Source organism: Diplotaxodon limnothrissa, linkage group LG1, assembly GCF_057381915.1.
Source record: "Diplotaxodon limnothrissa isolate DT_005_m linkage group LG1, D_limnothrissa_male_GT1.1, whole genome shotgun sequence".
NCBI classification, from domain to species: domain Eukaryota; kingdom Metazoa; phylum Chordata; class Actinopteri; order Cichliformes; family Cichlidae; genus Diplotaxodon; species Diplotaxodon limnothrissa.
This window is the reverse complement of record NC_140596.1, coordinates 40,678,320-40,705,529: the sequence shown is the minus strand read 5'-3', so window position 1 is coordinate 40,705,529 and position 27,210 is coordinate 40,678,320. Positions and strand designations below refer to the sequence as shown.

Below are 27,210 nucleotides of genomic sequence, written 5' to 3'. Positions count from 1 at the left end.
TTAAGTTTAAGACAGAGTGAGTATGGCTTATTTGGAAGAGTTTTCAGGGGAAAGTCTTTCGTGCTGAAAGAACATAGCACGGTGCATTAGGGTTGCACAAACCCCAGGAACTGGAGCAATATGTAACAGCAATAAAGTGCTTTGCCAAGTGGACCACTGCAGGTGAAAACCAACACAACATATCAGCACACAGCATTCCAGCTTTCAAGCACAGTGGTGGAGGGGTGATGATTTGGTTTGGTTTTGCACCCACTGGACACTTGAATGGACCAGTCTGTGTACTGGAGTCAGATATGAGCCCATCTGTCCAACAACTAAAGCTTGACAGTGATCCAAATAACAGCAGCAAATCTACAACAGAATGACTGAAAAAGAAACTAATCGGTGTGTCGCAGAAGCCCGATCACAGTCCAGACCTCAACCCGATGAAATGTTGTGGTGTATCCTTGAGAGAGTGGTGCATAAACAAATGCCAACAAACTTCAATGAAATGAAGCTTTGTTTAAAACATTGTGTAAAACCTTACATTTGAAAAAGCCAACTGTCCGTCTGTATCTGTGCAGGTCATGTTTTAACTGTCAGGCTAAGTCAGGTGGGAGGGTACCAAGCAAACTGGTGTTGACTTGGAGTTGCAAGTAAATACCAAATAATAAGTTTGCACTGCCAGATTGATTATTTCACTTTGACTCTGGTCTCAGCGCTAAGTTAAGCTAATCAACTCTAAGCAAAAAAGTTCTTGTACTCTTTGATTTGATTTTTGATTGCTAATTGGTGTCTTTTGGTGCCTTTGAGTAGAGTTGGAAAGATGGATATATATACTTTGGAGACCTCTGTGATGACTTGTGAAATGGTAATCACTCCGGCCAAAGAATGTACTTCTCTAAAGGCCCCAATCAGCCCCAACTATTAGGCTTCCTGCAGGCATTCAGTGTCCCTTAAAATGACCAATGGCCTTGGCCACCTCCCAGTGAGTCTTTGCAGGCCACTATACTGTGCTCCCATTTTTTCACTGGCTTTCTTCGCCCTGCCTGCTTTCTTCACAGGCAGAGCTGGGGGCAATTTAAATGTGGCACAGTGTGAGAAAAGCGTCCTCTGCCAATGGCCTTGGGTTAAGCTTTAAAAAAAGCCACACAGAAGAAGGCAAACAGCCACAGCACAGCAAGAGGAGGACAAGTTGCTTCCCATCTGCCTCTTGCTGCTGACATACTCCTAGAACTATGGGAGATTGAGAGTAGGGGTTGGAGGGGGGTCTCATAGACATACTGAGGCCATTCACTACACACACAAAGTAAAAGTAGGGACGAAGAAACACTGGAAATTTACGGGGGATGGAGCATGGCACGATATGTTCATTAGCTCGCACCCAGAGGACATCAGATCACAGCTGAGTTAGCAGGGCAATGTAGCGCTAAGCGTTGTACGCCATTGCCTGAGGAGACAGTAAGACACAGAGATGCTAGTAGATAGAGGAGCAGAGACACATACAGCCAAGACCTGGGGTGGGGGGAGCCACGTGCCATTACACTGCCTCAGGAAACCACAGCATTTAGCCTCAGCTTTGTTCTTTAGAACTAACCTCCTTCCCTCCCCACAAAAACGCATGATGGCAAACAGAACATGTCCTACATCTTGGTTCCACCTCCAACCAACACGCAGCCGCAGGTGATTAGACTTACAGTTCCTCTCCTCTGTGGCTTTGGCGGGGATCTCCTCCACGCAGTCGGCTGGAAACCAGCCCACCTGGCCACGGGCACTGCCCTCCCAGAAACCCCCCTCTCCGATGCTCAGAACTGGACCAAGTGGTAGGAGAGAGAAAATTGGGAAAGTTAGAGGACAGTGAAAAAGGGACATGCTTTTTACTGTACAGATAATAGGACCCTCAGATCATTTAATCCATTTAAAGCAAAGGCACCAAAGGTATGTGCTTATACAGACTCATGCAGAGACTTGTGTGTGGACATGTCTGTGTTTTGACTGACCTTTTTTTAAAATGTTGCTATCTCATTATCTTATCTTATTGTCTCCATCTCTCCTCCACCTTTCTGTCACCTTTTGGTTTCTGTCCATTTTTCCAAGTGAATTAAATATGCAGTTCTTTCTCGTTTCCTCTTGCCTGGCGGCTCCATCTTCATCACCCTTTGCCAAATGCTTCCGCTGTCCCTCTTCTGCACATGTCCAAACCATCTCAGCCTTTGTCTCTAAACCACTGAATCTCAGCTGTCCCTCTGATGTAATCATGTCTAATCTTGTCCATTCTGGTCGCTCCCAATGAAAATGTCAAAATCTTCACCCTGCCACCTCCAGCTCTGCCTACGGTCTTTTTGTTAGATTTAGAGAATGACTGAATGAATGAACTAATTCAGGACGTTTGTAAAGCCACAGTCTGGATCAATTAAATATTCAGACCTAGAACTTGACCATTTTAAATGGCTAGACGAGCACATCAAGTATAAATATTATAGAGATCTTGTGCATTAAAATAAAGTTATTTGACTTGAAGAAAGTTTGGCTCGACAGGATGAGTTTGCAATAAAAGCAAAGCTTTGTAAAACTAAATCTTTGATTATTGTAGACAAATACTTTCTCTCTGCATTTAAAAGTAGAGACGTTGCTGGTTTGAAAAGTCACAGTATTCCACGCAAACATTAGTAGTGGCTTAAAACATTGATGTGTTGGGCTGGTACACATCCTGTGTGATTGCTTACTAAATAATGCATTTTGTGCTCATTCATGCAAACCACAGAGATGAAGCGTCTGACTTAACATGTGCAGATGAAGATGATGTTAGTCCCCTGCATCGCCACTCTGTGGAGTCTAAATACAGATGCATCGTATCTGATGAAGTCATTTTCATCAGATATGGTAATTCGCTGTTTCCAGCTGTCTCAGACACAATTTTAAAATAAAGGAATCGGTTTTTTTCTTGTCTTTTTTCAGTTTTAGAATTCAACATTTGTTCAGTTAGGATCGGTGGTGGGCTGTAACCTCTACTCTGCAGCTCATTCTTATATAAAGGAGTTAAAATTTTTATAATATTTAACATTTGCAGTCATTTCCAAACATTCAACACATGGTTCATTTTATACTAATTTCCAGCTCCATAATTTTTATTCTTGGTCTCTTATTGAGTAAGACTTCAGACTTAGCTCTGCTCTACACAGCAGAAGATACAAGCAGGTGGGTGGAGCTTCTGTGCTCACAGCCAGAGCCTGAGACGACCATATTAAAGAAAAAGCTTGTTTTCACTTATTTATTTACTTATTTTCGGCCATGTTTAAATCGACGGTACTTATATGACCCCTTTCTACTCATTTTGAGCAGATGTATTTTCTACTGCAAAACAACATATAAATGTAAAAATACAAATAATTCAAGTTATTGTAGTAGCTGGTGTTGCTCATGTCAGTGGGACTCAAACCGACGTTAAACAATGTGCTCCGCTGAATGTCCACTAACATGTACTGTACCTCGAGGGCCGGTGTCCTGCAGGTTTTAGATGGGTCCTTGATCCAACACAGCTGATTCAAATGGCTAAATTACCTCCTCAACATGTCTTGAAGTTCTCCAGAGGCCTGGTAATGAACTAATCATTTGATTCAGGTGTGTTGACCCAGGGTGAGATCTAAAACCTGCAGGACACTGGCACTCAAGGCCTGGCGTTGCCTACCCCTGATGTACACGTTCACATAAAGAAATAAAGGCTGGCCTGTAGTAACAGTCTGGTCAGGCTGTTGCATAGATTTCACTTGGCCTGTTATAAAAGAACTGCTCTCCATTTACTGATAATGTGTGTCGTAGCAAAACTTTGATATTAGCTTAAACATTTTTCGCCCATCTCTCTTAACTACTAACTGTATAACAGTGTTTGGATTATGCTCACTTATGGATGTCAGACAAAAGGAATTAGCATTAAAAGTCTGACTGCTTCAAATAAAGAGATACTACAGTTGAGGTAAATAAAAGCCACAGTCACTAATTTAAGAAATACAGTGATTTGACTTCAGACGGACCCAGCAGTGGTCGTATGTCTTCCGTTGCAGTTTCACACATGCTTCAGCAGGTGTAAGTGTGTATGTGTATCTGGAGCTTAGAGTCAGATATGACAGGCGGGCTGATCTTGGATGGAAACAATTACAAATTCAGAACAAGTCATTTAATAATTTGCATCATGTTGGACTTTTCTTTGCAGTCAGGCTGTGCTGCTGCTTGCTCTTATGTTTACTGGCTTTTGTGACTTTTAAGAAAAGACAACACACTCAAAGAAGGCAACGGAAATCTCTGTGGAACAGGAAACCTGCCATGTTATTTTAAAACAACATTTCTATACACTCAGCTTAGACATAATAGAATAGAATAGAATTCAAATTTATTGTCATTGCACATGCACAGGTACAGGGCAACGAAACCTTTAAAAACATCAACTCATTCAAGAATAACCAACCAACAGCCAATCCTGTACAGATCTCCCCTCTTTTCTTTTTCTTAAATCTTTCTCCATATCCGAGTGTTTCGTTGTTTAACATTAGTCCTCCAAAACAGACCAAATGTACACTAGCTAGCAACACAGGCCATGTGCCAAACTACAGCGAGAAGCAGCTTGTGTATTTGCTGTGTATTTGTTCAGATGGTTGAAATACTAACTTCAGAAATAAACTCCATCTATGTTAGTCTAGAAATTCCCCGTCTCACCTTTGACCCTGTCGCCCTTGTAGAGGTTGATCTCCCCCTCGGCCTGGGCTGTATACGAACGAACCACTACGAAGTGTCTTCCTGGAACTGCACTGTACAGCTTCCTTCTGGTTCCAACTGCCTCTCCACGACTGCTGGGGCTGGAAGAAAGAAAAAAATGTTTTATATGAAGTGGGTATAAGGACAGACATACCTAATTCTACAGGTGTGCAGGAAATTGTGGTCCTCGTGATGTATTACATCACACATGTTGTTTCTTTAGTTAAAAAACTAAAAAACTCACATGTGAAAATGCACGTGATTTAAATTATGCACAGGCGGTCTAGAGATTACCAACTGATATAATGGTACAGTTGTAAAAAGACTCATGTCAGCAAGTAACTCAAATATCACTACATTATTTGCAACACAAGAAAACAGGGAAACATACAGATGGTGCGGTCGCACACTATGGAAAAATGTGCCCACTGTCATTTAAAAGCTACTTTAGGAGAAACACTAAAGGTTAAGAGGTAAACAATATTTTAAATACATGCTCAAAAGTATGAACAAATCACCGGAGGTTACATGAAAAACAATAACGGCAGAGGCGACACTGGGAAAGCTGCTGGCGTGTGTCCCACACTGGTAAGTGGGGCAGAATGTGGGCTGGCTCTGACCCACGGAGCTGCAGTGGCTTCCAGGTAGGAGGCCAGACTCGCTAAAGACCACACAGAGAGCTAGCCAGGATTTGGCAGTAGTACAGAGGAATAATAACAAACTGCTAAATTAAGACAGCTAAAAATCTTTGATGTGCGTATCAGCGTGACATTTGAACAATCGGCTCCTGCAGAGATATCACTATTCTGCACTGGTTGTTAAATTTGAATGCACAAAAAAGGGCAGCATTTATATGTGAGGAGATGGGACCACAGAGAGAAGAGTGGTTGGTGCTGGTAGATGTGTCTGACATGATAACACAGTGCCACATAGTGGGCAACCTTTGTAACCACATCCACGGAGCAGAAAAGGGAAATAAAAGTATGATACTACTATTGACTATTTAACTTGCCTAATTGAGGTGCATGAAGCTGTAAAATTATGTAAAGTAGACTTTAGAGTACAAAGAGCAAAAAACAGTTATGACAGGTGTTTTCATTTTAGCATCTTGCACTTGCTCACCATGTGAGAGGGTAGCAGTGAAGGAGAGGCTATAGGATAAAACCACAGTGAAAGAAAAACTAGGAGTGCCGGAGCGATAGATTGAGAGAGAGGAAGGAAATAGTTTTTTCAAGTAAGTGGGTCACCTTGTCCTGTAGACTGTACTCCTCTTCAAACCTTCATGGGCCTTTGGAGAGCTAACCCCATTCAATACCTACTGAGAGTGCTCACACATTTTTCCGAGGGAAAGCTGTGGACCAAACTGCAACTGTGCACTGTAAGTGTCCTGAAACACTGTGTATACCACCGAGAGGCCGATACTGTAGTATTCAGACACAGCAGTTCACAGCTGACATCATGACTGAATATCACAGAACAACTTGAGCTCGCTGTCGATGATTAACGCAGTGCTGTGAAAAAGTATTTGTCCCCTTCCTGATGTCTTAGCTTTCTGCATATTTTTCACTAGTAAATATTTTAGATCATAAAACAAATTTTAATATTAGACAAAATGAAATGTTTAAATTAAGGGGGGAAAGTACCTTAGTGTCCCTAGCTCTATGTGAAAAAGTGTGACAAATATGCCAAAAACTAGGAACTTTTTCACAGCACTGTGGTATTTAACACACACCCTAAATCTAACAGGCATAAAAGAGGACGACCCAAACGCACCAGACATACTAAGCACGGTGTATGAGTGTCGTCTTCTCTTTCACAGACTGCTGCATGAAACTAAGAGTCCAAAATAAGTTACAAATAGAGTTGGATGTCTCGAGACCACTTTTACGTCTCGCTGTCTCAGATCGACATAGTGGTCGGGAGATTTGGAGTCAACAGTATCCATGACACACAACGTAACGTTCGATAATGTGTCATGTGCAAAATCATCAGCTCTAAGCGCCGTGCTTACGGAGTGCTTTGTAGTGAATCAGAAGAGTCGACTGCCATTGAGCGAGAGCCGCTCCTCACTTAATTTCCTTTCGCTGCTCAGCTCTCACACAGTGGCTCAGCTATGCTCCAATCTAATATCATTATGTGAAAAACAGAGAGGGTGATGGACGCGACAGTCAAGTGGAGCGTGCGTCTGTCCTCTCAGTGAGTGAGACAGTAGACAGCGGTGAGGAGGGCTGTGCGACAGCAAAAACACATAAATATGCCTGATACCCGTAAACGAAGCAGCGTCTGGCTGCAGTTTAAAGACTTTTTTGTCTCGGTCTCGATACCCTCTGGTCTTGGTCTTGTTTTGGTCTTGGTTTAGGCGGTCTTGACTACAAGTCTAGTTACAAAAACCTTCATGTATTGTAGAAACAGTCACCCTAACCAGGTAAAGTGCATGACATATTCATGAGTATCCAGCTAAAACAACTCAAGTCTCATTAAAATATTTACTTCTTAGAAATAATGAATAATATATTTATAAAAAGACAGCAACCGAAGGCGTTTTTGCTGTTGTCTGTGTTACGTAACTGCAATGAATTTGCGCTTCTCGAGTTATTAATAAACAGAACTACAGTATCAAACTGCATCTATTTATAATTGAACAGATTATAAGAGTTTTCATTATATGTTAATCTCACAGTTTTATCTGAGAACCAAAGTCTAACTTTATTCATCCAGTGTACTTTTTCCTTAGTAATGGATTTTTTTTTCAATCATTATATTGATTAAGTGTGAAATCTATTACTTAAACTACCCGACGCTGTCATAAATGAGTGCAAACCTGGGCACGCCAACTATCTGTTTTTCCCCAAGTGTCTTATTGACTCATGCTGCCAATAACGAAAGATGTGCTGATGGGTGAGGAGTGTTGTCTTTGTGTTTTTGTTGGAACGTCCACTCAGACTTTGCATACTGCATGGAGATTATAGTTTTCAGTCTTTATGTTACTTTAACAAAGATTCTGCTCTTTTTAGCTTGTGGTAGCCTGACTGAAGAACAGTTTACGTGTCTCTGACTGAATTGCTGTCCATGGTGCTGAGAGAGACAATGTGAGAGTGTGTGTTTGCTCTCTAACGTCAGTTTGGAAAAACATACTTTATAGCTACTGTTCTATTAAATGCTGTGTCATCAAAGCAGATGCTTTTATTGTGAGAATTCAAAAAGTCTCACACTCATGTTCCAAATTCTTATGCACTGCACAAAATGCTAAATCTGTACTTGTTGGTGATGTGAAGGAGGCATTTACTACTAAGTCAATTCAGAATTAAATCCTGGTCTCCAAAATCAGCAGGCCCACTGAGAAGGGAAAACTGTCAGCCATGTTTTCCCTTTCTTTCTTTTTTTGGCAATTACCCACGTGGCTTTGAGGTGCTAATTAGACAGTGTTGATTAATACCAGCTGTGCATAATTTGTGCTATTATTGGATGATCACCTGAGACCATGGGAGAGAGGAGAAAAGGGAGAGGGCAAGAGGGTGGGTAAAGAGTGAAAAGAAAACATGCAGCAGTAGGCCCTTCCAGACGGACAGTCCTCTCCATTAATGTGACGTAAGAATCTCGGTCACTTGAGTTAGGGTTATCACTGATGATCACTTGGACCTCCGATGGTTGATGCCCCCACTTACATTACGTTTTTATATCATTTTATTGCCTACTGGGGGCAGCAGAACAAAACACACAGCACAAATGTTCATCATTCCACTGAGTGCCTTTAAAAGCGCTATAAACGTACACTTTTACTGTAGGGAGGATTAATATATATAAATATGGACTGATTTTTCTGCGTCATTCAATACCAGCATCGACATATCACAGAAGTAGGAGACTGAACTGTGTGCACACTTATGCCTCTAAGCCTGCTTTGCTGAATGCACTGGGCTTCAACTCTCAGGAGGACCAGGACAAGCTCAAACAACACTTAAGCACACTGCACCCTGTCAGTTGCCATTAAAATGAAAGACAACATAAAAACTGCCTGTGAGCGTTGAACAGAGCTTTGATTAACAGTTAGCAGGAGCCAAGTTAATTGTCTGTCAATAAACTCATGTCAAACAACACAATAGGCTAGAGATTTCAAATAAACAAAACTGACAGAGAAAAAAATTCCCCGCTCGCCCCTGCGGGCGGTCTATCCTTCAAGCTCGGGGTCCTGCGCAGTATCTTAGCTGTTCCCAGGACTGCGCTTCTCTAAACAGAGATCTCGGATGTTGTTCCTGGGATCTGCTGGAGCCACTCGTCTGCTTGGGAGACACTGGACCTAGTGCTCCAATTACCATTGGGAGCACAGTCACCCTCCACATCTTCTCGAGCTCTTCTCTGAGCCCTTAGTACTTCTCTAGCTTCTCATGTTCCTTCTTCCTGACGTTGCTGTCATTCGGTATCACTACATCGATCACTACGGACATCTTTTTCCACTTGTCTACCACCACTATGTCCGGTTGGTTACCCACCACCATTTTGATGGTGATCAGTCATTCTCCACCAGCCTAGGGGGCGTCTCCCATTTTGACCTTGGGACCTCTAGCAGAGGTGGAGGATGAACTCAACTGGGGTAACTGTTGTCTTATGTAGTCTGGGGATTGATTGAATGTTGGGGTTGGTGTAGTTTTTCTTTGGGTAGGCCGCCCGGGCTCTCTGGGGCTTGGTGCTGCTGCTGCTAGGGGCTCCAGTCTGGATGGACCTGGCCTTGGTGGATTACGGGGAATGGGAGTGTCTACCGGGGTCAGTGGAGGAGCTGGCTGCAGGGAGGGGGTACTGGACCTGGGAGTATAGAGAATATCTGGGGAGTGTAAGTGTGTGTACAGTGTTCATTTCTGTTTGTCTCCATGTTGGGCGAGTTGAGTATCTGTATATGTGTAGATGAGGGTGGGAATGCATGTTTGTGTCTATGTGTGCCTCTTCGTCTCTCTTTATGTGTCAGGTCGGGTCTTAGACTTCACCTCTTTGGGAACATCATAGGCCCCCTCAGTGGTGGGGGCCTATCTCCCCCCCACCACACTCCCTGTCGGTGGCAGATGCCCTCACTCGCTGGTGCCTTGGTGGTTCTCGGTGTCTGGGTGCTCGGGTGTGTACTGGCTCACTCCTGGCAGCTTCTTTGCAGGGCCCGTTCCCATGGCTTGGTCAGGCTCCTTCTGAGGTGTGGAGGACCCTTGGATCTCGGGTCTCTGGGCCCGGGGCTCAGCCAGCTCTGGTGTAGCCAGCTGCCGGTGGAGCCTGTGGGCACGTTGCCGCAGCTCCCTGTGGCTTCTGCATCGTGGCTGCTGGGTGACACCCCCCCCATCTAGGGCTGTCCTCAGCTCTTTTCTAGGTGGATGGGGCATTTGCCCCTTCCAGAGGCCTTCTTGGGCTTTCGTGCTCTAGGGGGCTTCTAGATGTCTGGGGCCTGGATCTTTTCCATGCCTACTTCATGTCCTGGGGGATGGGGTTATGGCTCCCCATGCCTATTATTAGATAGTTACATGGAGAAACCTTGTGAATACAAGCGTGCTCACGCACACAGGGTGTTCACAAACACACACTATCTTCCTTGGCTGGCTCTTATGTTGGTTTTTGCTGTGGTTTCCCTCCTGTGTTGTTCTCTTTTTGCTTATTTTCTTCTTTCTTTCTCTCTGTCTCTCTTCCCCTCTGTTTTTCTTTCCCTCTTCTTTTGTTGAGCCTCTTTCTAACTTCTCTTTTCTTCATCTTTCTCTTTCCTATCCCCCGGTCCTGTCTGCTTCGAATCTAATAACTTAAAAGTAAAATAAATAAATAAATAAACAATAAAGATCGAACAAACTATAGCGATCAAGTGGACCAGTATGGCAAAAGCTGTAATGATCCAATTGTCAAAATACATCTGTTAGGAATCGTTCTTGGCCTTCAGACAAAAATTCTGATTGCTGCAGTGCCGGACAGGACAGGCATAAACTGCAACCACTTAATGCTAAATGTCACAATTAAGCTAGTATATCTGTTTTTTATGTAGATTAAATGAGAAGGCAGTTTGAGTAAAATGCTATAATGTTTTATTTTTGAATGTTTTATCTTTTATCTTTACATATGCACTCATCTCTCGCTTTGCTAGGTATACCTATTCAGTTACTTGTTAATACAAATCAAAACCAACAAATCACAAGGTGGCATCTTATTACAGTTAGGCACGTACACACGGTCAAGACCCACTGAAGTTCAAACTGAGCATCACAAGGCAGAAGAATGATTTAGGTGACTCGGAATGTGACACGGTTGTTGGTTTCAGATAGAAATTGATGATCTAATAGAAAGCGGATCATCAAGAAGAATGGGCAGACTCCTTCAAACAAATGGAAAGGTAGAAGAGCATCTCTGAATGCACAACACATCAAACTATGACGCATGGGCTGGAGCAGCAGAAGATCTCGCTGGGTTCCCCTCTGGAAAAATGTTACGTGGTATTATGAGCCTTGACTTCTGCTGTGGCATTTAGATCATAAGGTCAAATTTTGGCATAAACAACGGGAAAGCATGGGCCCACCCTGCCCTGTACCAATTACTATACTGATACTATAAAGCAGGGGTATCCAACTCCAGGCCTCGAGGGCCGGTGTCCTGCAGGTTTTAGATCTCACCCTGGGTCAACACACCTGGATCACATCACTTCATTACCAGGCCTCTGGAGAACTTCAAGACATGTTGAGGAGGTCATTTAGCCATTTGAATCAGCTGTGTTGGATCAGGGACACATCTAAAACCTGCAGGACACCGGCCCTCGAGGCCTGGAGCTGGACATCTCTGCTGTAAAGTATTCCACAGTCATCAGATCTGTTGCAGTGTGATGGAACAGGAAGTTTGCATCAAATCTGAAGCAGCTACGTGACTTTATCATTTCAAAATGGACTAAAACCTCTGACAAACATCTCCAGCACTCTGTTGAATCTATGCTATAATGTATTAAAGCAGCTTTGAAGACCAAAAGGGGCCCAAACCAGAGTAGCTAATAAAATGTCTGGTGAGTGTAGTTTCTCTTACGTAACATTTCGCGTGTATTTTATTTTTCTCATTTTTTGGTTTTGTTTATTTGTGTTCTGTTGGCTTGAGGGTTGTTTATATATGGAAACTTTTCCTTTACATCTGAAGTAATTCAATTCAAATCAAATTAAGGGAACTTCATAATTGCATCACACTCACAGAGCAAATCTTTGCTGAGGTATAATGTGATTTACTTTGCAGTGTTAGCCTAGGAGTTTTTCACAGCAATGTGATTTCTTAATAAGATGAAGTTCTCTATGTTTGCTTAAGCTGAAAAGCTTCTTAACCAGATAGAAAACTACTAATAACATTTTTGCAGCTGTGCACACCTCTGTTCTCCATCTTGGCTCATTTTGCCCCGAGAGTTCATTTTCTGTTTATGGTTTCATTTTGCTGAGCGTTTTCAGCAGCTGTCACATATTTCACCACCATAATTGGAATCACTGCCAGCCTTTAACCATCCGCAGATCTGTTAATCAGCACGACACGGTATACATGGTAGATTTCAGGTCTTGTGATAATGTATGTCGGAGCCCCGTGGCCACACTGTTTAGACAGCACTGGCCTGTCCTTCTATTGGACGAATCTCATTTCCCACCACATCTAGCTGTTGCCATGATACCCCAGGGCTAACTGACAGCTGTCACTGTGTGATAGCTTGTGTGTGTGAGTGTGGGAGTTTGGTCTCACTTGTGCATGTGTGTTGCATTCTGACAAAGGACATGTCAAGTGGGAGCAGAGGGATGCTACACAGACGTTGTCATGTGTGTGGGCTGAGGTTGGATTGGGGGGTGGGGTGGTGGGTGAGGAAGAACGCGTGCGAGCAGAGGCAAACAGAAAGTGCTGGAATTGGGAGCTTTAAAGGGCAGCTGGGTGGGAATGAGCTGAGAGCTAAAGTTCACACTTATTGGACATGGACTGTGAGCAACAACATGATATTATCATTTCAGCTGGCTTATTGCAAGGTCATTTCCAATGTGCCATGAGCTTCAATCACTGCCTATAAGTGATGTTAAAATTGTTAAAACAAAACTGACATTTGATAGTGAATTGGTTCTAAAAATGAGGGCAATTATCCAACGAGGTGCCTCAGGAGCTGAGCACACATAAATAGGTCTCAATGAGAGTCCTAACCTGAATGTCCTCTATATATATACACACACTGTATGTACTGTATGTACACATGTGCAACACGATACTTTCAGGCAAAGATTATACTGTTACACACAGCATGTTTATACCTGCTGTGGAAAGGTCAAAAACAACAATGCATCCTTGAGTTTCTCTTTTTTTTCTAGCTTTGCTGTCTTTGGATATTAGTCACATGCTGTTTCTACACACGACACAAATTGTGTTGTAGTTTGGAACCAACAGATTAATCCACACCATTGAGCCCTGCTCCCAAAAACGGACATTTTTGGGCTTTTTGGGCTGTCGCTGGCTGCAACATTGAGTTTGATGTGAAGAAACCAACTCTGTGTCTCTTTAGGAGTATTTGACTGTTTGCTGTTTGGCTAGCTGCACTCAAATGGAAACGCCGCAATGATCAGGTTTGTAAAGCACTTTAGAAATAAACACGGTGTTGATTCTGTTCATCTGGACATAACGAGTTAGCTCTACATCCAGATGAACAGAATCAACTTTTTGGGATTTCCTTACCTGGATGATTGAGCATGCATAGAGACATTTAATATGTGGGACTGAGATGAGCTAAACTTGACTATAAGAGTTCACAGTAATAGACGAACAACAGCTAGTGTAACAGTGCGCCTCACTAATGTGCTTTTATACGTTTTTTTACATAAATAATGGAGCTCTAATGTAGAACGCAGCGATTACTGTTGAAGCCTTTTCATGAGATCTGATGACGAGAACAGAAGACTTGAGAACAGAAATAAAATTTGTTGTAAATTCCCGACATTTGCAGTACATTTTTTTTTCCAAATTCATAGCTCATTTTTTGTGCCCAAACAGCTGTAATAAGTACCTTTGAACTATTTTAAAATAAAGTTAACACAAATTATATTTCATTTTTTAAAGAATTGGCAATTTTGGCGTGTGTAAATCTGATCTGATTTCAACTTTTTACAAATCTTACAAAGGGAGACTACAGTGCTGTATAACACAACCAAGACTCCTAACGATACTACGGAAACACAGTTCGAGAAACATTGGTTATCCATCCCTCGAACAGAAAGTGCTCATTATAAAAAACACAATAACTAAATTAGGAAAATAACCACACCAAAGTCATGGACTGTACCGCAGAGAGCTACATAAGTGTTTTTAAATGTGTTATTGTTAATTTGTACTGAATATCGACTTTCAGTCATATAAATGTGACCAAGGGGAAATACAATAAAAGGTCATGGGCTGCTTGGTTTCTAGAACTGGGCCATGAGGAATTCTACTGAGCCCAGGCTATGAATGTCCCTCATTACTAACCCTGATGGAAAAAATACGGATTGGGTCACAGACCAACATTATTAGTCATTTTTATATTGTAATTATTACCCAGCTTATCCTTTTCTTTTGGTTCGAACCCACTTGCCTTCCTGCACCAGCTCAAACCACAATGACTTTTATATAGTCTTATATTAAGTTAAAAACAAACAAATACCTGATTTTTAATTGATCTCGTCTTTTATCAGAATCTTTAATTATTATATCAGAACTCTTGCAGTGTATATGTATGCATCTTATGATTAGGATCACATACTACATGTACATATACTACATTATAGGGTATTTATTAGTCACACGTAAGGTCCTATATTTCCTCTTAGTTAACCCTCTCTAACACAGTATATTTTGTACATTTTGTATACTCCAAAGTCATTTGCAATTCAATAAATAAATAAATAAATAAATCAAATGTACTTGTTAAATATGTATTTATTTTATTGTTTTTTTAGGCTGCACTTCACAAGGCTTCAAATGCAACTGAGGCCTGAGTATATGCCTTAAATACCCATTTATTTCTTCTTCTGGATGCGATACGCAGTGTTTTACACAATCATCATTACATTATAAATGTGAACTTTTCACTTATTTCATACTGAAGCATGAAGTTATTTTACAAAAACTAAAGTACATGAAATTCATGTACTGTGTGCTCTATTTCATATTTTTTATGGCACAAAACTATATACAAACTGATTTTTAAAATATCTATAATAACTAATATAAAATATTACTAATATTATTTATTAATCATGAAAATTACTTTTTAATTTTGGTGTTTAGGTGACTCTGAAGCAGCCTAATGACTCAGAGCACAAATGAGACCAGTGTGATTAAATTAGGTGAATAATACAATAAATTTTAAGTTCTTTCCTGTTATCATCTTTTAAAATCTCACTAAAAAAATACCAATTCAGTAAAATTATATTTTGATTTACCAACTTTGGAAGTCAGTGTTTAAATTTAGTCTAACTGATTAAACATGAAAAAGAGACAGAGAAGTATATCAGATACTTTTTTCTGCAAAAATGTCACGTGTCCCTGTTTTTTTAATAGCTAATAATTGATAAAAAATGTTGTGTTACATGATTTTGGCATATAAGTAGGGCAGGCCGGAAAAGGTTGACCTATATAAAGAGCAGTTTCTGCCAGATTTATCCACCTATGCACACACCTGGCCACACCTGCTAAAAGAAAATGAGTTGGATATTTTTAATTATTAGACCTATTAAAACACTGCGTTTCGACAAAATTCTAAAAACAAATGTGTGGCAAATCTGGTAGACAATAAAGAGAGAGCATTTCTAAGTACTCTAATGAAACCCACCAAATCTAGAATTGGAGAAAAGGAACCTCTCCTCTCAGTAAAAGTGCACATACTTAAAACTTCCTCATCATATATTCATGTAAGCCTTTCGAAAGCAATCACAATCAAAATCAAATGAAAATCAACCACGTTAAATGAAACAGCTGAGAACTTCTGCTTGATTGCTTGACAGCATTATATTATCTGTTCATGTTCATCGGCTATCAGCAAAGCAAACGTGAGTTTAGTAAAGTTAAACACATGAAAATGTTGAGAACAGCAGCTACCCTGCTTTTCCTCTACAAGCCGCATGAGCGTCTTATTGAAAGTATGTCAAAAGATGTGATGGTGATGTTCATGTTACTGCGGAAGCAAAGACAACTGTCCTCCTCCACTGCTCTTCCCCTTCTTTCATCTCCCCCATCACTTTTCTTGCCTTGACTCAATCCCCTCTGCCCTCACTCTACATGCCATAGTTTGAACTTCCTTTCTCTCTCCTTCAGCAACCTCTGCCTCCTCCTCATTACTCTGTTCTTCATCTCATCCCATCGTTACACTACAGCTTTGTCTTCACATCTTTTCTATAACGTGAAGTGCATCTCTTCTTTCCACTTCTCTCTCTGACATCGGACATGGGCTGAGCTAGACAGTGTGGGTAGTGATGGTGTGGCAGAGTGCTTGTAAATGTGTCCATCTGCCAAGAAACAGGAGGAGGAAGAGGAGGCAGGGGAAAAGACCACAGAGCATGTGTTTTAATTTGGATTGATGGTTACCCATCACATGTTAATCATGTGCTCCTGCAAACACCACCACAAAAAGATGTGCAGATGCATGGTGGCATTTCTCAGTGAACTTCTGTGCAGGTGTGTAGGTGTGCTCACACACACACACACACACACACACACACACACACACACACACACACACACACACACACACACACACACACACACACACACACACACACACACACTAAGCCAGATATGTGAAGTGCACCAACTGCATACATACAAACTTGCATACATTAGCAAAGTGCCTGCAGGCAACCATAGCAACGGTTGCCATAGTTGCTGTAGGAAGCCAGAGTGGTTCCAGGGGAACCAGTGATACATATTTTTCAGTCCAGTAAAATGAAGCCGATGTGAAAGCACCAAAAACTGCAATTCCTCAAATGGCCACATGATGCTTACTTGAAAAGTGAGTCAAGCCCCCTGTTGCACTTTTTTAAACCGTTAATACTCCAAATACAAATCGACACTTCTGTCCTTTCTTGTTGACACCAAAAATATCAATTAAACAGTTACCTGTTGGTTCTAGTAGGTTAAGCAGCCTCCCACTACTAGCCAGCGCTGCAGCCACGGTACATGGCTTCACTACCCTTTCTATGTGAAAGGATAGGTCATAATTTAGGGGAGTTGAGAAATACTCTGGTTACCTATTGATTTTTGATTTAGTTGTATAACCCAGTGGTCCCCAACCCCCGGGCCATGGACCAGTACCGGTCCGTGGGTCGTTTGGTACCAGGGCGCGAGAGTTGAGGCTCGGGTATGAAATTTATGGTTTACAGGTTTTTTATCGTTAACTGGGTTTCCCTGGGTCTTTTCTCGTGTTGTAGTTGTGCGTCTTATTTTGAAAGAAATATTTACACATTACCATAGCGACCAGAGAGCATTAAGGGGCAGAGAGGAGGATGTTACTCTCAGTGTTGTTGGCGCATTTCAGGAGGACGCTGCTAATAAAGTTACACAATTACACAGTGAATTTGTATTTATTATTAAATTTACAAAACACCACAGTTTTGGTTTTGGTCGTATCGTTTTATTTTGTTGTATTTATCTGCGAATATGTCTGACATAAAACCTGTCTGTGGCGCAAAAAAGGTTGTGCTCCACTTTCGTTAACCAACCTTACTGATAACTTAGCAATGCAGCATCTTATCACATGGAACAGCCATAGTAAACTGTAATTTTACAGCTGTATAAAAATTATGGTTTAATGGCGATTTCAATCTATTTCAATAGGAGCATCATGCAGGTGTAAAATGACAGTAATGGCTTTTGTATGTTGTCATTAAAGAGATCAAACCCCAGTCCCGGCGTGTTGCAGAATTAATCAGCAAAATACTGAAATTTAAATCTTTGTGAGTTATTTTTCGACCCCCAACCTTCATGTCTGTCAGCCTAGATCAGGTGAAAAGAAAAAACATGAAAATTAAAGTGTGTGTTTTTCAAATACAAACAGCCCATCACTTCAGTGTCCTGAAGAGGCTCACCTTGGTTGGCGCTGTGAAGGTGCAGCCCGTCTGGCCTCCTCCCCCAGCCGGCTGAGGGAGGGTGACCGGCTCCTTGCACCTCTCCCCATGGTCCGAACCACCACATTTCCATTGGGGCTGCCGCTGGGCATCTGCTGGAGCAGCTGGGGTGACAGGCTGCGATGTAATGCTGAGGAGCCAGGCTGTGAGTGACCCTGCTGGGGCGCCCGGTGTGATTGGTGCTGGGCGTGTTGGTGCTGCTGCAGATGGGGGGCCCAGTTGCCAGGAGAACCGTGCTGCTGCTGCTGGTACTGACTGACTGTTAGGTTGTTATCGCTGTTGGAGCGCAGAAGGACCCGTGGCGCTGATAACGAAGAGGCCGACTGGCCGTTTCCACTGCCGTCGCCAGAAGATGGACCCCTTCTGCGTTTGGAGTAGGCTGGAGCCTCACGGAAAGGCACTGCAAAGAAACGAGGAGGGAAAAGTCTCATTTCAAGCAGATGCTGAAGAGAGTGTTTTGGACTGAGAGACAATACTGTTGAAAGTCAGCCAAATAGGATCAGAAATGTGAAATCTAAAAAGAAAGACAAACGCTTACTAGATGGCTTCATTTTTTTAGAATGAAAATAACATATTAGACAGACAAACAAGAAAGGTACATGTATGTTTGAAAAGAAGTGTTTATAGGAACTGCAGCAAAACCTTCGAGCTACCTCAAACAGGTACTGCATCACGCACGTCCCTAAAACTCCTTCCCAGTGGTAGTCTGTTTGAGCTTTACATGTTTCAGTTTATCCCATGTCAGTGCCACTGCTGCACTGCTGATGCTTAAACCCCTATAACAGCGGTCCCCAGCCTTTTTTGCGCCACGGACCGGTTTATGCCCGACAATATTTTCATGGACCGGCCTTTAAGGTGTCGCGGATAAATACAACAAAATAAAACCAGTACCGGTACCGAAAAAAAGAAAATTTATTCATAACACGCGTGAAAGACCCAGGAAAACCGAGTAAACGATAAAAACGATAACAAAATAACGCTGAAAACCGATAAAAACCCTGAAAACCAAACATTTCACAGCTGAGCCTCAACTCTCGCGGCCCGGTACCAAACGACTCACGGACCGGTACCGGTCTGAGGCCCGGGGGTTGGGGACCGCTGCCCTATAACACCTGGAGGTTGGTGTGATAGTGCAATATAAGTCATTCGAATGTGAATTACCTTGTCTGATCTGGAGTTGTCACTGAGTTCATTTTTCACCTGTGTGTGGACAGCTATCTGCAGCACATCAGTAACCTTGAGGTCACCCTCATTCTTAAAAAAGTGCCAACGTGACCCTGGATATGGTTCATTCTTTGAAACTCTAGTATTGTGTAACCTTTTGTTGACACATGGGATCACATCAGACGGCAGTGACCAAACCATGATATTGTGGCTCCTTATATTAAACTCGACTGAAAGGGATTTACTGCCCAAGCTCAGAGTTAATGGTGCAGGCTGAACTACATAGTTTGTATCAAAAGAAATCGATTTCTATATGTTTGCAGCTTTAAGGAGCTCTTACAGTATGCCCATTTAGAAATACCGCACAGAGAGCCAAATAACTTTGGAAGGGCTCAACCTCTGGACCTCTCTGGTGTTGGATTTTGGAGGTTTTGTGTCACTCTTCTTCACATAAATGATCCACTTTATTGTATTTATTTTGAACCTCTTAATCCTAGATGGGCTACCAGTGTCCTTAAGATAGGTCTCCTCTTGTTGTATTGCTTAGTGCTTAAGTATTTATTAGATTACATTCTGGTCTATCTGACATTCATCATGTACAGTATGTAGGTAGCATCTCTACATTTTCATGTATGAAACATAAAAGGAATCATCCCATGATTGATTCAGACGTCTCATTAATGACACAAAGAACCAGCAGTCAAATAGAAACTTTACCTTTATCGCAAATTTGACAGCATTAAGCTTAAACAACAAATCCATATAATCACAGAAGTCCCCAGATTAAAAACATAGAACTTTCACTTTATATGAATATTTTAAAGAAAAGTTTTAAGCTCATGTGAATACAAATATTTAGAGGAAGAGGCTATTAAGAATGATAATTACAACAGTTAATCTTTCAGTTTTTACAGTAAGGTAAATGTTAATATCCCGATAAATGTGGGTATCCTGCTAATGCTTATTGGCTGATTGAGGAAAAAGTAGCAGAAAGTATATAAGTATGAGAAAAGCTAAAACCCTATGGTTGCAGGCTCATCTTTGCCGTTTGGCTCTGAATTTCTATATTAAACTGTACAATCAAAACATAATCCTGCATTTGCATCTGTGATGGACAGGCAATGTATTCTAAAGCATCGTGCTGTGCAATCACAGTGTGTATGTGAACATTAAATAGGGCTATTAAGTCTGAATTGCATCCATAGGTCTGCTGACATTCTGATTCTTATTAATCCTCTCCAGCTGAGCGCATGCTGTACAATTTGGGGAAGAAAAGGGGCAATTACGCTTCTTGCCATTGTTGCATTTTATTCTGTGCTGATCTTGCACTTGGCTGGTCACACTTTGTTTTAGTGGTTCTCTTGACCATAAGAAAGCTTCATTTGTACTAACATATATGCAACGTCTCTGTTCAGCACGGCTGTAGAAAAGAACCTTTGCACTGAACTTTTTTGTGTGATTTCCTTCCTCTTTGGAGCTAAAACAGCCCATCCAAACACATGAGATATCAGTGGAAAGCCCAGGATGTCCTCTATTAAATACATCAGGGCTTAGTTGGGTAGCTCAGATAAGTCAAAAGATATAGACCCAAAACAAACATCCGTTAGAGAGCACATAAATGAATAGGCTGGTTCTCGGTAATGAGATCTGGGGGTGGTTGGCTTGGGCTTCTTGTATTTTCTCCTATGATACCATATACTACTGTATAAGTTCAACCAGGTCCTGTAAAATGGCTATTCATCTTAAGAAAACATAGAATAAAGCTTTGGAAGATGTTTTGACGGTAAAAACTGTTTCTAAAAATGCAACGCAGTCAATGAGATAAAGCAAAAAATGAAGTGTGAAAGATAAAAGATTATAAACCTTCAGTATGCTGTGCTAGTAACTAGGAGCGTACCAGCTATGGTTTTCTCTGTCAGTCTTATTAGACCTGATGGAAGCACTGAGCAGCTCCAACATTCATTCATTGCAATGTTCGGTGGTACACCCAACCCTGGGTCCTGCCATTCATTAGAATGTTACCACATAAAGTCCTCAGACCCCAACAGTCCAGTCTGCATGCTTCACTGTTGGTTTGGTAGGAGTCGGGGAAACTACACAAAATCAGAGAGGTGCTTTTATTTTTTATACATAATTTTCTTTGGCAAATTACACAGATCGTCCAAGTTCATACATTTCAAATATTAAGTTTAGGTTTTATAACCTAAACTGCAACTGATCTGCATCCGATTTACTGGTACACAACTCCACTACTCTCATCTTTGTGTTTTAGTGACTGCTAAACAGTAAGTTGCAGCACTTCCTTTCTCAGGTCTTTTTCATTGCTTCGTTAGAGCAACAGACAGCACCACTGCCTTGGAAGCAGCTGCTGATGGAAGTTCTGATTCTGGTGTCTCTGTGACCTGCAAAGCAGCCAAACCTGCAGAAAGTGGAGAAATAGATCACGTGGCAGCATGTGGAACTGACTGAGGCTGCAGAGCAGAGCAAAGACTACAGTCATCAGTAGGTGAAGCTGAATTACCGCTGCATGAAGAGAAAGTCACGAGAGAGTGAGCTGATTACTATTTACTCGTCATAAAGCACTTAGAAATGACCTTTCATGCAGAGGACCACATAAACTGTATTTTACTCATTTAGTCCCGCTCAGTGTTAACCCTGAGTCCAACGTCACCACTAACCCTGTCACACTGTCTGTTTTGTTTTAATGAAATTGTTCTCCAAGTCTTTGCAATCAGGGAACAAAGAAAATAATCACTAATCTAAGTAATCCATATCTTGAGCATGATGGAGAGAACATACAGTCCACCAAGAAGATCAGCTGTGCACAAACACTGAACCAAACCCGATAGCCATGACCTCCACTCTAAGCCGCTCTTCCTCTGACCGTCAGTACATGATAGTCCACTGCACTGTCTCACTAAAGCAGCAATCGAAGTTGGCCTTGATTTCCCCCATGGATTCTTTACTCCACACACTGTGAGATGAGAGCCTACAGCTGCCATCGCCAACTCTCCTCGCAATTATGGTGGTGCAGGGAAAGCCGAACAGAACAGGCCCGCAGCCATTTCAATAAGCATCTCCTGATTTGGAGATGATTAACACGGTGGTGCTAAGGAGGCACTGTGGCCTGTTAGCTGTACTGTAGCTTCGTGCTCAGCACTTCCCAACAGCCTGAACATCTGAAGGGGGATTCACTGAGTCATTATCACTTTCCAGGACTAATATCTCAGACCTCTCTCTCTTTCTACAACAGACGTGTTGATGAAGAGATGCTATCGTCTAATAATCTAGCACATTTAGGAGCCACTGGGCTATCTGTGTGTGCCCCTGAGGTGTGTGTGGCCTCCTAGCTGCTGAGGCTGGTATTAACTTCTAAGCACGCACACAAATATGCGTTCATCCCAACTAACCTTGCAACATCTACCAGAAAAGGAAGTGGTAAGTTAGCTATGTGCTAAATAAGCAACAATTCAGAAACTAAGACCTTTAAATCAACTCTCCCACAATTCTTATCTTATAAAATTCCCTTTTTGGTATCTCATACAGGCAAAAGCTTCATTTAAACCTAAACCTAACCAGGCCACTGGACGCTGGAGGTCAAGCAAGCATCTTATGTAATACTTCTAAAAGTGGAATCTATGTAGGTGAAAGCTCTTCATGCATATCAAACAAATGAGAGTTTAGAAGCCCTCAGCCAAGCTAAATAATGTTTTAGACTTTGTGCTAAGACACCAAGTAGTTAGATGGATGCAGTATAAATGCTGTTTGTGTCTTAGTCCAATTTGTGCAAAGTAACTTTGTCGGTGTTCCTTCAAAGGTCACTCCTCACTAACATTCAATGATGTTTTGAATCAATCCTTCAGTTAATAAGACAATTTTAACTCTCCTTGCTCTGCTTCTTCATGCTGTGAGCCACACAGCAGAGGAAAAGGTGAGGAACTCAGCCAAGAACAATAAACACTAAAAACTATCAGATGAGATGGTTTAAAATATCCACAGTGCAAATCTCAGTTTCAATGCCATTTACACATAATTTGAATTTTTTTTTACAATTATTTCTCTCACTCAGACGTCAGAGTCTCACGTCCAGTCATAAATAGCAAACTACTGACTGAGTCAAAGGGCAGATTATTTGAGTCATTAAACACCAACACCCAAAAAAGCCCCAACTGGAACAACTAAACGTCTTTCTGCAAAAATCCATCACATATGACATCCAAATCATTTTAATAATAATAATGAGTCCAACATTTAATGTGCATTCCCATCATTAATGTAGTCTGACAGTGTCATAATACCACAGAAACTCTTAGACAGGCAGTGTTTAGTGTTGACATGGAAAACCGCTGTTAGCCCTGTGTCTCCCATCAACAGTCAAGACCCGGATATTTCTTAATAAAAACACAAAAAGTTGAACAATTACTGTAAATATAGCAAAAGTATCCTCTTTGAAAAAACCTCACAACTATCAGAACTTAAATGAAGACTGCATAGAAACACAAGCCCTGAATTATATGGTAATTCATAGCTATAGCTCGTTATAAACTATCATCTATTAAAAGACACAAGAACAAGATTCTCGTGTTTGCCGAGAACAATCTACAACTGAGCTATTTATGAGAAAAAGATTTACACAATGCAGATGATATAAATAAACTCGGAAAGTATATTTCTGGCTTCGTTTTGTTAAATGTCACCCATTCAGTGATCATTCTGAGATATCCCCAGTACTGGTAACATAATATAAGATCATAGATATAATCTGCCATTGTATCCTTTAAAATAATCTTCCCGCTCACCTCTGTTATATGTTTGTATATTTTTATTACAGTGACTGAATGTGACAGGATACATAGCTGCATTAGATTCTAATATGTAAATCTGAGGTGTGAATTTGCTTTCTGAGCAGAATTTACAGGACAAACTTATTTTCAATTCCATGTTGAAATTTCAGTTTCCAACCCTCCACTCCATAAATGTAGCGTGTTATATGAGCTCTCTCACTCCTAGGGGGTAAACAGCTTTCCCAGATAACGCACTTTCTTAAACAGTCATCATTAGCTCATCGTTAGTTTGTGGGGGTGTGAAAAGTGAATTACACTGATGTGCTTTTACAACATTTCTCAGCTGGAGGAATTAAAGATTTAATTTATGTCTTATTTCGTCAAATGACACGATAACATCAGAATTGGGATGATACTAAGTCCTTAAAAGGCCTAAACGTTAAATACACCACCCCTCACTGGACTGTGTTATGGGACTATACTGTGACTGTATTGACTCTTTAAAATACTTTAACAAATTGTACGTATGTGAGTAACTTATGAAACTCATGAAAAAAGCATTACCATCAGCTTTTGGTATTATAAATCTGTAGTTTTAGTTAACTCAACCATTCAACTTTACTGTTATTTAAATTTCGGAAGATAGATATATTTGTCAAATCAGAAAAAGTGATGATTATGGACTTTTTTTCCCTTATATTTTAAATTCTGAAGCTGTTTTCTTTCTCTTTTCAATTTAGCTAATATTGCATATTTAGGCCGAACATGCTACATTTGCATTTTCCATCAGATGGAGCTATTCAGTTGAAGCGAATGAAATGCTTGCACCTGGTTATGGTCATGCACAAGTTACCAGCAAGATGCTCTCTTTTTAGGAATACTACAACAAATTCAACAAGGGCACCTAAACTACTCACCTAAGCTAAGTAAACATGCACAACACTACAGGATCTTTACACATGGATTAAAAAAGAGATTTAAGTTGAACTAACTGATATTGGTCATACATTGTCGACTGCTAAATCCAGCACATTATGATAAATGATGGTGCTCACATACAACATGATGTTCAAGCATAGGGACCTTTTCTTCAGTGGTTTTCATGTATATGAAATCCCTCCCTAACTTTCTTTGTAGTTTCTGAATTATAAAGGCATTTTTTTCATTTTCACTTGAGTTCAGTGGAACAAGAGGCCGAACGCCCATCACTTTATGAAAACGCCACAATGACAGATGGGTAAATTGCTGTTATCTGACACTACCATATCAGTGGTGACGCAAAAAGGGGCTGATTCATAATTCCCTGAAACCACACATTTACTGCTCAAGACAAGTAATTTGTAGTTTTGTACAGTACTTTTAACTAAGCCCAATAAAGGGCTGATTTCAGATTTGATATATAAGTTTAAATGTAAGTAATAGAATTTAGCTAAATGTTTGCTGCAAGAGATTTCAGAAAAGAACACTGCGCATATTGATGCTCAGAAAACACATGTTCTGCAACACCACAAACATTTATGATAGACCTGAAAATACCTGGAATTATTGCCCATAATAATAATAATTATATTTAATAACAATAATTTTTATAATGTTATTTTTATGTATATTTTGTCTTACACTTTATAGATGCAGAGAACCTAAAACTATGCAAGTAAGGCAGTTAAAATAAGTACTAGATGGATATTATGTTCTGTCACCGAAGACTTATTTTCAATTAATAATCTTTCATTTAGTTATGGCACTTGATTTAAGCTTCCAGCCTGTGGGCGCATGACTCTGACATGAGCTGTACCACAGCAAACCAATTCACTCGCTCATTAAATGCAATGGCATCATTAGTGCTATTTATATTTAATCCTTACTAAATGTTAATAGTAATGACATTAGGATACATTGAAGTCCGTCTCTGCTTTGTGCTTGTATTCGCTGAGGATGCTGATTTTTGGCATCCTTTCTCAGCCTATAGGCGACACAGCCCGACGCACAGCTCCGCTCGCGAGTCTTCATTGAGAAAATAGCAGCGAAAGAATAGAAAACGTCAACCCAGCGACACTGTTTCACACACAGCCAGATGGATCGGCTGCCCGGGGTCTGCTTGAGTGAGGGGAACGACGCGCAGTCATGTCTGTGCGTGTTTTCTCCACCTTTCAGTCCCATTTTCTTCTCTTTTCTGTGACCTACAAACTAGTCCAATGTCGGGCGCTGTCTCTTTTTTTTCTTTGTCGCCCGAAAAAACCCCCAGACAACTCGCAGATTTAGGTTCGTGTAACCTAAATACGCGCCGACCTACCTACAGCTTGACAAACGCGGTTAAAATAACCCAAGAACGAAGACAAAGCGAGCAAAATTCCTCCACTTTCTCCACTAAGTTGTGTACTGAAGGAAGTCTCAATGCCCAGAAGCTGAGCGCCTTATTTGAAAAGTAAAGAAGAGAGTGCGCAGGCTCTTACCTTCCTTTTTTAAGGCATTTATGATCGACTTCATGTTTACTCCCTTGCTACTCCGACTTGGCGTCGCAGTTCGTGCATATCACAGGACTTTTAAGACCCAGAGTTTTCCTTTCAGCACCACGGAGAGCGACTCTACAGCGCACATGATCCCGCTCGCACCCTCATCTACCACCGCCTCCCCGGTTACAGTAGCACGACCCCTTCCGCAGACACTCGCGCACATGAATCCCTAAACTCCGCCCCTCACACACTTCCCTTTCATCCTCGTCTTTCTCACTCTCGTGGGGCTGAACCGCACTGCATAACCTCACACTGGAGCTGGAGCAGAGAAAGTCATTAGTGAGAATGGAATCCAAGTAATGCTTTACTGCAACAACAATACACCGTAAACAAAAACAAAGGCAGCATCAAAGCAGCTCATTTTCTGGGCACTATTTACTTTTAAGGGAATATTATTGTTATACTGTTACATTATATATTCCTTGTATTGCATTTGTTTTCTTTCTCTTGACAATAGTTTCATTAAAGCACATTTTGAGGTCACTTTGAAAGAAGGGCAGATGTGAGAGTGAAAGTGAGGTCAAAGGTCAAATGTGATGGATATTTAGACTCTTCATACACCAGTATCATTTCCTGTATGTTGCCAGTACAAATAAAGACAAAGGACTTTTAGTCTTAAAGATGAAAGGCATTTTATAAAATTTGACTTTATTTGACTCAGTCTGTCAGTCGGACATCCAAAGTGCCTGCATGCCATCAATACAAACAACAGAGCATTATTATCACTTTATTATCACTCTAGCTTATGATCACTCTATTGACCTTTTCAATCTGTACACGGTACTTTCTTTATGCTTACCGTAAATACCGCAGTTGTAGGAAATCATCATTAAGTTGACCTTGATAACCTTGGTGGATGGATTGTTAACGGAATTCATCCAAAACTTTTTGAGCTCTTGTGTTTAGAGACAGAAT

At 41.1% G+C, this 27,210-nt stretch overlaps 1 protein-coding gene across 1 annotated transcript in view; it reads right to left on the bottom strand.

The window, feature by feature from the left end:
• Positions 1–27,210, bottom strand: part of shank2b (SH3 and multiple ankyrin repeat domains 2b) — a 222,288-nt gene that overhangs the window by 107,485 nt on the left and 87,593 nt on the right. The window contains exons 10-12 of the mRNA XM_085358502.1: positions 17,796–18,234; positions 4,690–4,829; positions 1,677–1,790 (exon numbers count right to left, since the gene is read on the bottom strand). Coding sequence (XP_085214628.1) covers positions 1,677–1,790; positions 4,690–4,829; positions 17,796–18,234 — 693 coding nt within the window. The remainder of the gene's footprint in view (positions 1–1,676; positions 1,791–4,689; positions 4,830–17,795; positions 18,235–27,210) is intronic.